General features: G+C 44.1%; 1 protein-coding gene and 1 long non-coding RNA gene across 3 annotated transcripts in view; one reads left to right on the top strand and one right to left on the bottom strand.

Annotated features, from left to right (window-relative positions):
* LOC142208928 (uncharacterized) overlaps nucleotides 1-8,909 on the top strand; it is a 24,380-nt gene extending 15,471 nt beyond the window's left edge. Inside the window, exon 3 of the long non-coding RNA XR_012716919.1 lies at nucleotides 8,803-8,909. This is a non-coding gene — a long non-coding RNA (uncharacterized LOC142208928). The remainder of the gene's footprint in view (nucleotides 1-8,802) is intronic.
* FBLIM1 (filamin binding LIM protein 1) lies at nucleotides 373-14,771 on the bottom strand. Of its 2 annotated transcripts, XM_075277807.1 has the most exons (8): nucleotides 14,675-14,771; nucleotides 10,885-11,089; nucleotides 8,180-8,394; nucleotides 7,618-7,747; nucleotides 5,869-6,038; nucleotides 3,367-3,545; nucleotides 2,256-2,373; nucleotides 373-2,102 (listed from the first exon to the last, which is right to left on the bottom strand). In XM_075277807.1, the coding sequence occupies exons 2-8, from the start codon at nucleotides 11,084-11,086 to the stop codon at nucleotides 1,992-1,994; spliced, it is 1,125 nt and encodes a 374-aa protein (XP_075133908.1). In that variant the 5' UTR covers nucleotides 11,087-11,089; nucleotides 14,675-14,771; the 3' UTR covers nucleotides 373-1,991. The 2 variants fall into 2 exon arrangements, with proteins under 2 accessions (XP_075133908.1, XP_075133907.1); XM_075277806.1 differs by lacking the exon at nucleotides 14,675-14,771 and having other exon boundaries at nucleotides 10,885-11,104.

Below are 14,771 nucleotides of genomic sequence, written 5' to 3'. Positions count from 1 at the left end.
CAGAACCTCCCACGCTCGTATACAAGACTTCTCCCGAGCTGCACCACTTCTCTGGAATGCTCTACCCCGGACAATCAGATTAACTCCCAATTTCTACAGTTTCAAATGCAAACTAAAGACACATCTTTTCAGACAGGCCTATCCCAATTCCTAACGTAAACCCTTCCGTACTATAATTAGATCCCTAAATCTAACCCTCCTCTGTCCCCGCTCCCACATTAACCCACATGATATGCCGTTTCAGACTAACTTTATATGTCCAAGCACCATTTACATGTTAAAGGATACGACTGGTGACGGCTCATAAAGTTTTATGTCTGTGTAATGACAGTCACCTCTATTACAAAATTGTCTGTATAAACAATGCCGCCCCTGCTACCTCTTGTGTCACCCCCTCTACCTCATAGATTGTAAGCTCTTGCGAGCAGGGCCCTCAGTCCCAGTGTGTGAAGTGATTATTTCATTGTAATGTATCTTTTTTTTTTTTTTTTTGTCTGTATTTGAACCCTACAAATTGTACAGAGCTGCGGAATATGTTGGCGCTATATAAATAAAATTTTATTATTATTAGGAGACAGAGTTACATTCGGTCTAAGGTTGGAGTCGTTGGTTTGGCTCCCTGATTCTACAGCCCTGGTTATAATGTAGATCTGAATTATTCCATTGACTACATAGGATAGTGTTCAACATATTCCTGTATATCATTACCCTGTGAGGTCATCATGAGTGTTACTGCTACTCAGTGATGTCATCCTGTGTGTTACTACCGCTCTGTAATGTCAACTTGTACATTACTGCTTCTGTGTGGTGTGACTCTGTTACTGTTGTGATGTCTCTGCTGCTTTGTGACATCACCCTGTATGTAGCTTCTGCTCTGTGACATTGTTCTGTGTGCGATTTGTGATCTGTGACATTGGCCTTTATGTTGCTTCTGCTCTGTGATGTCACCCGTGACATCATCTTGTATGTAGCATCTGCTCTATGACATCATTCTCTATGCAACTGCTGCTGAGTGATATAATCCTGTGTGATTCATTCTGTATATTACTGCTGCTCTATCTTGTCATCCTGTGTGGTGCTTTGTGGTGTTGCTCTATGTGTTACACACATTGTGACATCATAAAGTAACAGTAACTACTGCATTGTGTGTTATTGCTGCTTTGTGACCTCATCCTGTTTACAACTGTTGTTCTGTGTTCAGGGCCATAGCTATAAGATGGTGGGCAGAGATAGCAGCTACTACCAGGCCCTGCACATTGATATTCCTCAGCTCCAACAATATACCTGTATTCTCTTTGCTACGAGATAGACGGATGCCCCATTACAAATAGTATTTGAGCCCAGGAGCTTCCACTTACACATCTGCCTATGTGTACCTGCTGCTGTGTCTGTTACCACTTGCTTGTGACATTATCCTATTACTGGTGATGATCTATTGCTAATATTTTGTAAAATCGACCTCACGGTTCTCCAAATACCTCTTATAGACACGTGTCTGGCACCAGTGAGGAATGTTTGGCACTGCGGGATATCAGACTGATACCAGGACACAGCACTAGGCCGCCCCCATGTGATAACGCAGGTTCTCATAAGAAATAAATGCGTTGTGTCATGTTGTGATTGTATTTATCACTGACAAGTACAGGACGTGCGGACAGATGAGATACGTGCAGACACGACGCTCTATACAATCAGCACAGTCTATATTAAGGTGCAAGTGGATGAGGTCCAAATTCCATGAAAGGTTTTGTTCAAAGGGAGGTGTCTGGAAAGGCGCCATATTGAACCTCCTTCCTCCCACGTGACATCCATTTGGGGTGCTAGGTGAACCTCACTCTTTCTGGTGTCAGTTGTCAAATTTCACTCTTACGTTGGTCATGGCTGGATGTGATAATAATAAAAAATAAGTCCAGGCGCCTGTGACAAGTTGTAGTAAGGACATCAGGATTTGGGGTGGCTGTAGCTTCGTGTCATGGTCTGAACCCCGATGGTTAGGATGTTTCACTTCCCCATGACAGGTGACAAGGTTTGCACAGTAAATGGCCTTTCATGGGGAAGCAGCCGCTGTCTGTTGGCTCCAGGGACAAAAGCACTTGACATTTCTGAAAGAAAACACAGAAGACAACTGAGAATGACCTGGTGCCCTACGCTGACCCCCCAAAAACCATCAGCTACCACCTTGCTTTGCCACAGTCCTAAACAATAAAATCTGCCTTGATATGCACCATTAGTATGTATGACAATAGGAAACCCACCTCACAGCGATAGCAGTTCTCATGGTAGTTGTGTCCCATACATTCAATCTTATAGGAATCCTGTCCGTTCTTAGGTATTATGGGTTCTTGACAAGAATTGCAAATTGGTGCATACTTCCTGTAAGACAACACACATTATATACAAACTAAAGACAATTGTACACAGCAAAAGATAAAATAAATAAAATGTTGCAAACTCGCTATATTTTTCTTGCTGGAGAGTGTATGATCCATGCCATACAATATCACTCTACACCAGTACACCATATCATGTCATATATGTTATCCCATGACCTGGACAACCCCATATATTGTATCTTATATGTTATCCCAGGACTCGGCAGATCATATAGCCGGGCAGATTTATTAAGGCTGGTCTCTTCAGAAATCAGGAGCACGGCTGTACACCAACTAGGAACTGGCATAGATTTCTATTCTATCTCACGCCAGTTTTCATAAACATTGCCCCTGCATCCATTATAATGTATCCCGACAAACCATATAAATATATAGCATCCCTTGCCACCTCACATCAGATAGTATATGATATATACTATCCTACTAACCCGGCACACCACATAATTTATCATATATACTGGCCAGGACAGACCATATAATGTCATATACTGTTATAGAAAACCTCTATGACAGCCTATATACTATGTAATGTATACTATCTTGGCAGACCATATAATGTATCTGATATAACTTTCCACTACCCTGCAAAATTACAATTACATATATAAAATTCCACTACCCGGGGCAGACCATATAATGTGTAATATATTCTATCCCACCATATGATATACATATATACCATCACATTATATGGTGTGGCATGGTAGTGAGATGGTATATATGATATATGTTGTGCCAGGATAATGGAATAGTATATCAGATACATTATAAGGTGTGCCATGGTAGTGAATCTGATATACTATTCCATTATTCTGGCACAAAATATATCATATATACCATCTCACTACCATGTCACACTATATAATGTATCTTACATACTATTCTATTATCCTGGCACACCATATAATTTATGTATATACTATCCACTAGCCCTGCCACACCATACACAGATTGTGTTCCCGGCAGTCCCTACCTATAATAATCCTCTGCACAGTGAACATCATTGTACTCATCCACAGCAAAACTCTCATCAGCGATGGTCCGGTTACACACCACACACGTGAAGCATTCGGGGTGGTAACCGTTCCCCAGTGCTCGGACAATGTGCTGCAGGATCAGGGTCTGACACTTTGCACACTTCTCCAATGTTTCCTACAAAAAAAACCAAACACCTGTTAAGTTGAGGTATTATTGTAAGGTGTTGTATCCCACAATGATCTACTACAGGCTTTGGTCACGTCTTCATTCGCTGCATTTATGCATTTTGTAACTTCCATAAAGTTCCGGTTTTCTGGCCTACGCTCAGATATCATTGATTTCATGAATGATGAATATCGAGATCTATAGGGCGATGAAGAATATGGGATATTTCTGGCTTATCTCCTATCGCTGTTTACACCACTTCAATCGCTCATTGTTCAGCAGACAAAAGATAAAATCCAGCAAAAACAATGGAAATAGCTGGAGTTTACACAACAGGACAAACATACTAATCCTGCTGCATAAAAGACTGAGCGGGCATGACCCTGAGCCCAAAGTCATGGCAGAGAGGAAGCTAGTCTTGGGAATATCTGTAGGGAAAATGTGCCATTTGTGTAGGATATTTGTATCATGTCATACTGTTCTCCTGTATCTAATCCCCTGATGTGTGATACTGTCTGCCGAGCTGCTGTATCTAATCTTATCCTGTATGATAGTGTCTGCTGAGCTCCTATCATGTTAGATACAGACTGCTAAGCTATCCTGTATGATACTGTGTGTGATACGGTCAGTGATATTGCATTGTTTCTACTCCTGCCTTGTGTGACATTGTCTACTGAGCCTGACACGGAAGAGGCCAAGAAGTGCACACTATAAGGAAAAAATCCATGCAAAATGATGTATAGTGAAATATGAAGCTTTGTCAGGTCTAGGTCTGTGACCTGCTCATACTAGTCATCTCAAGATTACTACCATTATTTACTAGATCTAAAGCAAGAATTGCTCTCTTCCCTCCATCTTGTACTGACTGATAACAGGAGACAACAGATCGCATTCAGTGACACATATAAGGAAAGCGCAGGTTATTACATGTGCCGAATATGCTTTATCCAGAAGATGAAATACAATTCTGACCTAATACTTCTCACAGAGGCGGGTACCACTGAAAACAATGGATGGTGGATTCAGTGGCGAAATCTGCCCTCAAATCCGTGGCAAATTCCTCCATGTTAACACAGCCTTAGACTAGACTGTGCTAGGCTAGGTTCACCCTTGCGCCCTGCACTCGTTTGTTTGAATCTGCCGAGGGACCTGAAAGACGGAGAGCCCGCCTGCTAAAACAGCAGTTACCCGCAGCGAGTTTCCGCCAATTTTATATAGAAACTGGGGGAGAGAAAAGTCCTCCCTGCACGACTTTTCTCTTTGCCAGTTTTCGGCAGAATCTGCCACCGCGTCTCTTACAGGGACTCCAACACTGATGAGGACAAAGCGTTAAACTGCGCCATATTTGTTGCTGTTTGATAAATCTGGCACATTGTAAAGCCTCATGCATGGCCAAGTGTGAAGGCCGGGGCTCTTCTGATTCTCTGTTCAATGGAGGACAAAAGCCACCTTGATGTGATCCGAGTAAATTCTGTCCCCTCTCGGCCTGCATACTCAGTCATCTGCCTGTAGTCTTGGACCGTCTAGTCTAACATTACGGAAAATTATCCCATATTTCTGGCGCATTTTGCTTAATAAATCTCCCCAATATATCAGTATAGGTAATACACAGTCCAGTCACATTAATGTGACCAACGCCTACTTTTGACATCAGCGTTAAATAACCAGTCGCAGAAGGCACGTGTCATCATCCATCTGGGTGCACTCATCATTGTGGAAGGCACGATGGATCAACACAAGTATGCATCTATCCTTGCGGACCAGATTCACCGCTACATGCGAATTGTTTTTCCTGAGGATGATGGCATCTACCAGCAGGACAATGCGATGTGTCATGCGATGTGGTTCGAGGAGCACCAGTACTCCATTGGCCAGCAAATTTCCCGGACTTGAACCCAATTGAGAATCTGTGGGACCACCTCGATCGGGGTGTTGGTGCCATGGATGCTCAACCGTGTAACCTAGTGCAGCTGGCCACGGCACTGGAGTCGGCATGGCTCAACATCCCAGTGATCATCACAACAGCCCCTCTCTTCCTGCATGTCTTGCAGCGGTCCGCTATGCCAAAGGTGGCTATTCCGGATTTTGACAGGTGGTCACATTAATGTGACTGGACTGGGACTGTGTAAAACATAACCAGTCCATTCAGAACACGTAACAGAAGTCCTGCGTACTCCCGATCAGTGCAGGTCTGACCAGCCTGGAACTCTATGCCAAAACAATAGTGCATATCCATAGGAAATCGAATTAGGAAGTTCTACATTGATGAAACTTTAGAGTAGAAAACTAAGTAAGTTCTTTGCTTAATGTCCACGTCCAGGGGACACGTTACCTTATAGCAGTGCTCGCAGATTGGCTGTCCTTCCTTCTGGTAGTACATCTGGCCAGCCAGGAGTCGGTGACACTTTCGGCAGGTAAAGCAGCTGGCGTGATACTGCTTCTTCATGGCCTCGATGGTGGCAGTGTTGGGGGGGATGTTTTTATGGCAGAAGGCACAGATGTCTAAAAATAGAGAAGAAAAAAAACACAATGTGAAAGAATGGAATGAATGTGGAGCCCCCTGCTGATCATAGGAACAGGGTTCCCATGTGTCTCCCATGGGGTGGTCAGGAATGATATTGACCTCTCAATTTAATCTGCATGTGCCAACCACTGTAGGCAGACACTGGACATCGGACCCCCCATTCTTGTGCACTGTGACTAGGTGATAAATGAATCTGTGGCCAACCCCTTTATATTAACCACTTCCGGATCGCCCATAGACTTTATACGTCTGGGAAGTGGTTTCCTAGTTCTGACAGGACATACCGGTATGTCCAGTCAGAACACAGTAGCTGCACAGAGATCATGCAGCTACTGAAGCTGGGAGCCGGCTGTAACTTCAGCCGGAGCTCCCAGAGAGTTGAGAGGGAAGGTTTATTCCCTTCCCTGCCTTCTCGATTGCTGTGTATACAGGGCTCAATGAGCACTGTATACACAGCTATGGACGATGACATGATTCGGCCGCCCTTTGACCCAGCGGTCACGTGATCCGCCGGGAGTAGCGTCTTGCAAGAGCTGCTGGGTCCTACAGGACCCAGATCAGCTCTGCATACTGTGTATACAGCATACAGGAGGCTGTATTCCTCCTGCAACTGAGGTTAAATGTACCAGCCCCAGTTATAGGAGAAATCAGCCTCCAGTGCAAAAAAAAAAAAAAAAGTGATTAGATTTCCCCAAAGGTCTCTTATCACCTTATGGGGACACAATCTGAAAAAAAAAAAAAAAAAATTTTTTAAAAAAGTAAATAATATAATAATTAATAATAAAAATACACTATTAAAACGCCGTTAGTGTAGGTTATAGCCCCACCCCTGACGACACCATACAAAATAAACATTACCATAACGGAGAGGAAAAACTATTTTATAAAGTTTTTCAGTGACACTTTCTGTTATTAAATAAAAAAAATATAATAAATTGAAAACCAGACACAATTTCTCTCCTATTTTGTTTATATTTTCCTGGATATAAAAAAAAATTAAAACACATTTGAAAATAAAAACAACATAAAAATAAAGCCCTATGTGTCCCCGAAAAAAGACACAAAAATTAGTTGACTGAGACATACGGGAAAAATGTTACAGCCCTCAAAACCGCACATACAAAATAAACCTAAAATGTGTCTGGTCCTGGACCACAAATTGGCCCGGTACTGAAGTGGTTAAACAACAAGTTACCTTGGTAAGCGGTGGGTTTCCTATTCCCAGTGATCTCGAGAACCTCATTTAGGACCAGGACACCTTGTTATACAGCACGTGCCGCTACATTCATTTGAATGGGATAACCAAATGCTTACTCAGCTATCTCCATTCAGATTTTGGATAGGGGGCAACTTGATATAACTGGAATACCCCTTTAAATACAGTGTTTAGCCCGCTACTGTTTGTTGGTAATCTCATTCTTGCAGCACGCTGCCCTCCATACCAAGGTGGCATAGATAGCTGCCTCAGCTTGTTCCTCCTGGCACTCCCTGCATTTGCAGACTATCTTGAGGAAACTGTATTATGCGATAGGAATGTGCTGACAGATCTCGCTGTACCTGAGCTTTCTTGCTTCCCTCTGTAGCCGTTCACATTTTGCTTCCCCGGAGCGACCTCCTCTTTTTTCTGTTGGTTATTGGCCATGGACAGCGGTTTCACTGGTTTGGATGATGGGGACGTCACCGGTTTCTGTATATACCGGATAAAAGGGTCATGTGACTTGTAGATGGAGCTAATTTATATAGTCTGTGTAGAATATAGTCATCTCTGGCAGCTTTTTTGCCCTCTCACATTTTGAGAATAGTTTTCTACATAGAGAGGCAGAGACGCTGAAGACAAAGTCTACACAATATGCCAGAACCGTATAACTAATGTGATATGATGTGTTATCCTCCAGTCACATCCAAAGCTGCATACACATTGCTGCTGGTTTTCTGTTAACACCTCACATCTCCCTCTGCTCTCTGCTGCTTCAGTGTCTATACAGAGCATGTTCTACGTAATATATATACTCATTTTTCAGTAAACTTGAGATGTTTTTGTAAGGTAGTTATGAATGCAGCTCTGGAGTTAACCGGAATAGGCTCCTTTAATGTATCCAATAGGGGCACATGCAGTTACCTGGGAAGGAGGCGGCCGGGTCAGTTCCAGTTTCTGTAACTCAAGACTTAATGAATCCGGGATAGGAGCAGGGGCAGGATCTAGGGGGACACGTTTAGGTGACAGTGGCAGAACTGGAGGGGGAGGGGGTGGGGGTGGAGGTGGTAGGTCTGGGCTGAGGAAGTCGTCTGTGATGGGGATTTCATCCAGGTATGTGTCGGGAAATGTTGGGAGATCTGGAGAGAAAAGGGTACATTGTTATCAGAGACCTCAAAAACATAAAGAAGTGCACAGGTAATAGTGATATCCTGAAACAGTCTGTGAACCTGGTGCCAGGCGTCATGGAGGCTGAGAGGGCATGCCGTACCACCATGACAGTAGCCCCAATGTCTATAATGGGACAGCAGGAGACTCAGGACGTGGGTGGAGAGAAAGTCTTGTAGTTACTGGAATTTCTCTTGACTTGTTTGCATTGAGATCTTATCAGATATGAGGAATGTGTGATGTAATATTCCAGTGTATCTTCTGTTCTCAGGGTCCTGAGCTTTGAGGTTGGGCAAATCCTGATAACGTCTGTGTACTTAGCACCTAAGGCTCTGTTCACATCTGCATTGTTCACTTCTGTGTTTTTTGCTTTGTCATAGGAGCAGTAAAAATGGTGGCAGTGCCAAATCCATCACGACAGACACCAGTAGTGCCCCATGGACCCTCGTGACCAACTTCAAGTCCACCTAAAGGAAGCTTCCAATACAGGTGTGAACACAGCCTAAAGATATATTCACATGACGGTGAATAAAACTGGGTGATGTCGTATCACATTCCCTGTGTGTGAATGGGGGCTAGTTACACGACAGTTATTTTGACGGTACACTATGGAGGACAGTCAAATATAGGTCATTTCTCATTTTTGTCCATTTTTACAGGCCCTCTGTAGACTGGAGAGGGATCCAATAAAATGGCCACCCCTCGAGTGCTAGACGGCTGTGAAAAATGGAGGATTTTCACAGTCATTTTGCACCTCGGTGAAAAATTGATCCTTCCCTGCAACATCCCTGCCTTGTAATCCGCACGGCTTTACATGCTCTGACTAAAGAGTTTTCCAGTGTGTGGAATCCGCAGTAAATTCCTCATGTGTGAATGTGACCTTAACAGCACAGACTGTTTATTCAGCCACCAGCCTCCAAAGGGTAACACTAAACAGTGGATCTTATTACTGCCTATTACTATGTGACATGCAGTATCTTACTATCCCTAAGGCACCGCCACATGGTACGCCATTATAGAATTGTAACATACATCAACTGCATTACTGAACTGTGCCAGGCTGTACCCAATGTGTGGAAATGTGGCGGAAAGCCTTTATAAATAAGCTGCACAATGAACAACTTGAAGGGCCATCTCTGACAGAAACGGACTGATAAGGATTTGGCGCCGGGCTCCGTAGCCGTTCTGTTTAGTGCAGTTGACACGTAAATATATAACAGCGATAAGCCACAGAGGATGATATTGATCTTCTGATTGACTAGTTCCTTGTACAGATTCACCTTGGGCTTTACACCCCCTCCTCTTTATAGAATGCTGATGATCCAGGCTGCCCAGGGGTGAGGGGCGGAGGGGGTAAATTCCTGGAATTTCTATGTGGGGCAGATACAATACAGATATCTAGTTTATGTGGAATGTGGAACAATAGCGGCCGCTGCTTGTCTTTCAGATGTTCTCACGCCGGAATATCACCCTCACCAGCCCGACAGACACTACAACCACCATCATAAACACTCAGGTATTAGATTAATCACCCCCCACTCAGGTAAGTGACCCCCCAAGGCTAGGATTGTGCCTTGTGTTTGTCATAAGGACTATATGAACAATGGAAATACTATAGAAACATCACCTGACCCCACATTGAGAACCAAAGTGATCACAAACTGGGTCGCACACAGGACTGAGGAAGCCACAAATGGCTCCAAGTGCAAGGTATGGGATAATGTGCCCCAGGGGAAGGTGACTGTGAATATTACCAGTGGGCCTTCAGCCTTCATGTGGGCACTATAAAGAGGGTGCTAATATCGGTCACACATGGACCTGAAATAGTGATAAAAGAGAGCAGGGGATTTTCTGCACTTCCAGTCAATATTCCATCCTGAAGTGGCTGAGAACAGAGAACAACAGAAGCCCAAACCAGGTGTGACTGTATATCATAAAGGGAGCGAACATATAAGGTTGGGCTCACATTCAGACGCAGTGCGGGCGAGGTACACCCAGGATGTGGGTGGGTGTAATGGCATATGGAACTGTAAAATAGGTCATTCCTTACTACAGCATACATGCAGAAGCCCTGGCCTGTGTACACACTACAACTGGTGGCCACCGAGTCCTCTTCTGTGCTAGTGGCTTATTCACATATCCGTGAGATTATTCTGCCCATGCATGTCCTAAATACCTTCAGCTCCAGCACAAAAGAGGGTACAATTGAGAAGGATCATGTGGGTAAATCGCACAGCAGACACTGTGGTTGCCACATTCAGAATTTGCAACTAGCCCTTCTTCTGCACCCCCACAGACACAAGCCCCCTGCAAAATTTGTGTTCCTCAGCTGCGTGCATCGCTTGCAGGCACACAGAATAATATATTGTGCGTAGATTGTTATTTTAGGGTCTAATGGGGGTGTAGTGAAGTTGCAACGTGTCCTTGTGGTTATACCATCAGCCAGATGTGGCAGTCCTTACCTCCATTCTGGAGATCCTCATGGTCCTGCCAGATGTCATTGTGGTGAGATCTGAGGCTGGACACGACTTCAGGAGGAGACACCGACCTCGTCCGCTCTGGTTCTGTTTTCTGAGGTGGGCTTTGGCTCTTTTGTGTAAGTTCTGCTCTCCATGGGGGAGCCAATGTGATCTGAACAGAGGATACCATGCGCTTGCTCGACATCTCCTGCGGGGACGACATTCAGCAATCAGATTTTTATCATGAAACTTTCTAATGTACTTGCTACAGTTGTATACAGTGTGAGCTGAAAGGCTTCATACATTGTGTGACATCTGTCTAGCGCTAGGTTCACGCTAGCATTCACGTCTCTGTCGTTCTGTTTCACATGGGGACCCGAAAGACCGGGAGCCAGGTTGTTATCTGTGGACCCCATAGACTATAATGGAGTCCACCAGGGATCCGCTGTTTATATACTTAAACCGGCAGAGAAAACAGTCCTCCTTGCAGGACTTTTCTCTCCCCAAATGTAATTCTTGGGTACACCCCTGCCCCTAATTAGGACCTATAAATAGAACCATGCCACCAGTACTGATATATACATATAGACAGTGCAATGCCCCCTGTGTGCTCGGCTTCATGTTCCTGGCGGTGGTGTCAGTTCTGCGGGCTGATGGGTGTGCCAGGGCGTGTGTCTATTTACTGTAGGTGTAAAAGACGACATCCCGCTTGTCACCGCGTACACACAACATGGCCTTTGCCCTGTGACACTTATATGGATGTACAATGTCTGTGGGTCCCCAGTGTGGCCTATCCGGCTCCTTTCCCACACTGTATATAGAGGGAGCCAATGGGAGATTTCTGAGTAAGGAAGTGCTCCGACCACATAATACATGTTCTTAAGATATCGAGCAAAAGTCCAGAGTCCAAAGTCTTATTCTTCAGCTCCATAAAGTTTAACTCATGAAGTGCTAAGAGGACGATAGTTGAGCTCTGCTACACGGTTACCTGGGCTTTCTTAATCTGGTGCATCATCACACTGTCTAGTCTTACCTTGAGTCAGAATTTTACGACACAATTTTGGCACATTTAAGTCATACTTTTTTTTTTTTTTTTTTCTATCAGTATGTCTTTGTAGAATGGGAGGAAATCCATACAAACACGGAGAGAACATACAAACTCCTTGCAGATGTTGTTCCTGGCAGGATTCGAACCCAGGACTCCAGCGCTGCAAGGCTGCAGTGCTAACCACTGAGCCACCGTGTTGCCCCAGTCATACCTCTTTTTTTTTAACTCTAGGCTCACACTAGTATCACCTCTCTGCTGTTTGGGTCCATTGGTGGACCCTAACCACTGAGACCGCTAAAACAGTGGTTCTATATGGCGCTGACTATAATGGGGTCTGTCGGGTATCCGACGTTTTTTAAACTGAAACCAGCAGAGGAATAAGTCCTCAATGCTGGATTTTTTGCGCTGCCAATTTTTGGTGGACACTGGGATGGATACCCAGGAGACTCTGGAACAGCCTGAGAACCCTCACTCACGTGTCTATTCTCTATTCCTGCCCCAAGATATGCTGCGCCACATTTACACCAGTGCCTAGTTGTTCCCACAATAGTAAATCTGGGCGTTGGTCTTAAAATGGTGCAAGTAGTGGGGGGAGGGGGTAATAATCCTGTGTATAAGGGCTCTCTGGGTGTACTACAGAGCGGATTTCCATTTAAATAATTGATTAGATTTTATTGATCAGCTGACAGGGCCAATAATGAGGGAGAGGAGCTTTGTTATCCAACAGTGCGTATAGGGATGGGACAGGGGACAGTCTCTCCTGGTGCCCAAAGCTATTGAATTGTCCCTGTCAACCCCCTCCGCACCACACCTATTGTTCTTATTTGTGTTCATATTCCCTTACACCCCTCAGTATTTGGGTGGTTCTCAGTACAGAGGTACTACTCTGTGTCTGTAGTATGGTCTGCTGGACTCAGCACCCTGGAAACAGCCATGAAAGTGTCAGGAAGGAAAGTCACTATCGTCAACTTCCCCACCGCTAATTATCTGCCCCAAAGTACAGAACAATGATAATTATCTCATCCAAAGGAAAATAGATTACTCATAAATATCCGCACACCCTGTATATAGTATACACTGCACTGTATACCTACAGTACAAGCCAGTGATAGGATAGATGATACTGTCTACTGAGCAGCTGTATCTAAGCTTATCACGTGTGATACTATCTACTGGGAAGCTGTATCTAAGCTTATCACGTATGATACTGTCTACTGGGCAGCTGTATCTAAGCTTATCACGTATGATACTGTCTACTGAGCAGCTGTATCTAAGCTTATCACATGTGATACTATATGCTGAGCTTCTGTATCTAAGCTTATCACGTATGATACTGTCTACTGGGCAGCTGTATCTAAGCTTATCACTTGTGATACTATATGCTGAGCTGCTGTATAAAATCCTATCATGTGTGATATCGTCTGCTCAGTCTCCGTATCTAAACCTGTCATATGGGATACTCTGCTAAGGCACTGTATCTAATCCTCTCATGCATGACATTGAGTGATAACTCTCTTTATCTAAGAAAATCACGTGACATAGCATATGATGAGCCTCGGTATCCAGTCTTAATGCTGGGGTGTGATATTGTCTGCTCAGCTGCTGTTTCTAAGCCAGCCATATGTCATACAGTTTGCTGATCTGTGTATCTAATCCTTTCTTATATGATACTGTTTATGGAGCTGTGTTTCTAATCCTATCATGCATGTTACTGTCTGCTGAGCTGTTGTATCTAATCCTATCATGTGCAATATTGTCCGCTGAGCTGATGTATCTAATCCTATTATTTGTGATACAGTCCGCTGAGCTGCTGTATCTAATCCTATCATGAGCTATTGTATCTAATCCTATTATTTGTGATACAGTCTGCTGAGCTGCTGTATCTAATCTTATCATGTATGATACTGTCCAGTGAGCTGCTGTATCTAAATGTGCTTGCACAGTATATGGCAGCTATGGGAGTGAAGAAAGACCAGGCACTTAGATTTAAAGAGTATGTTCAGTTTTTTTCCTGAGAATTTTGGCACGTTTTCCGCTCTATAATCCATGTACAAAATGTCCACAGTAAATAGTTTGGATCTCTGTTGAGCAACATATATTTCTGATGCCATGTGAACATCCCGTAACATGTCTTAGAAGATAAGCGTCTGCCATGCTAGTCTGGCAGCTGCTTATCCCCTTAGACTGAGCAGACGTACTGTATATGGGGACAAGGAATGGATGTCAGTGGGACACACAACAGATCATGAAAGTGAAAGGCAGCTCTAGTCTATGAACTAACACCCAGAACTACAACCCCCATCATGTAATTGCTCCTTGTCCTTCAGATGAGGGGCAGTGATGAGATGATCATATATATATCTATGTATATGTATATATATTATATGACCTGGTCTCCTATACTATGAGATTAGCTGAGCTACTGCCATTCAGTTAAACATTACTGGAGGTGGCCATGGATGGATGGGCACAGGTTAATAATCTTCCGCTATTGCCCACTGCCTGGGTATAACTGCACAGGAATGAGAGACACTTCTGGCTGAGACTTATAGTCCCACATTGCTTATATAGGCACATACAGCAATAACTACAATAGTGACCACTCAGCAAGCTCATCCCAGGAAATGTACCAGTTCTGAACTGAAGAGCTGACAATCCACTTATCCACAGATAAACCTGAGAACATGATATACGTATTTCCTTGTCTCATGCCCCCTGTCCTAGGGTTAAGGGTAAATCTCCTACCTGGCTGCTGTGGGGTGTTTGGATGGGTGAGGGTCCCTCTCCTCAGAACAATAGGCGCCCGGTGTCTGCCTCTCAGATCCTGCAGAGTATTGTACAG

Source organism: Leptodactylus fuscus, chromosome 6, assembly GCF_031893055.1.
Source record: "Leptodactylus fuscus isolate aLepFus1 chromosome 6, aLepFus1.hap2, whole genome shotgun sequence".
NCBI lineage: Eukaryota > Metazoa > Chordata > Amphibia > Anura > Leptodactylidae > Leptodactylus > Leptodactylus fuscus.
Note: the sequence above shows the minus strand (reverse complement) of the source record. Positions and strands in the feature narration are given on the sequence as shown.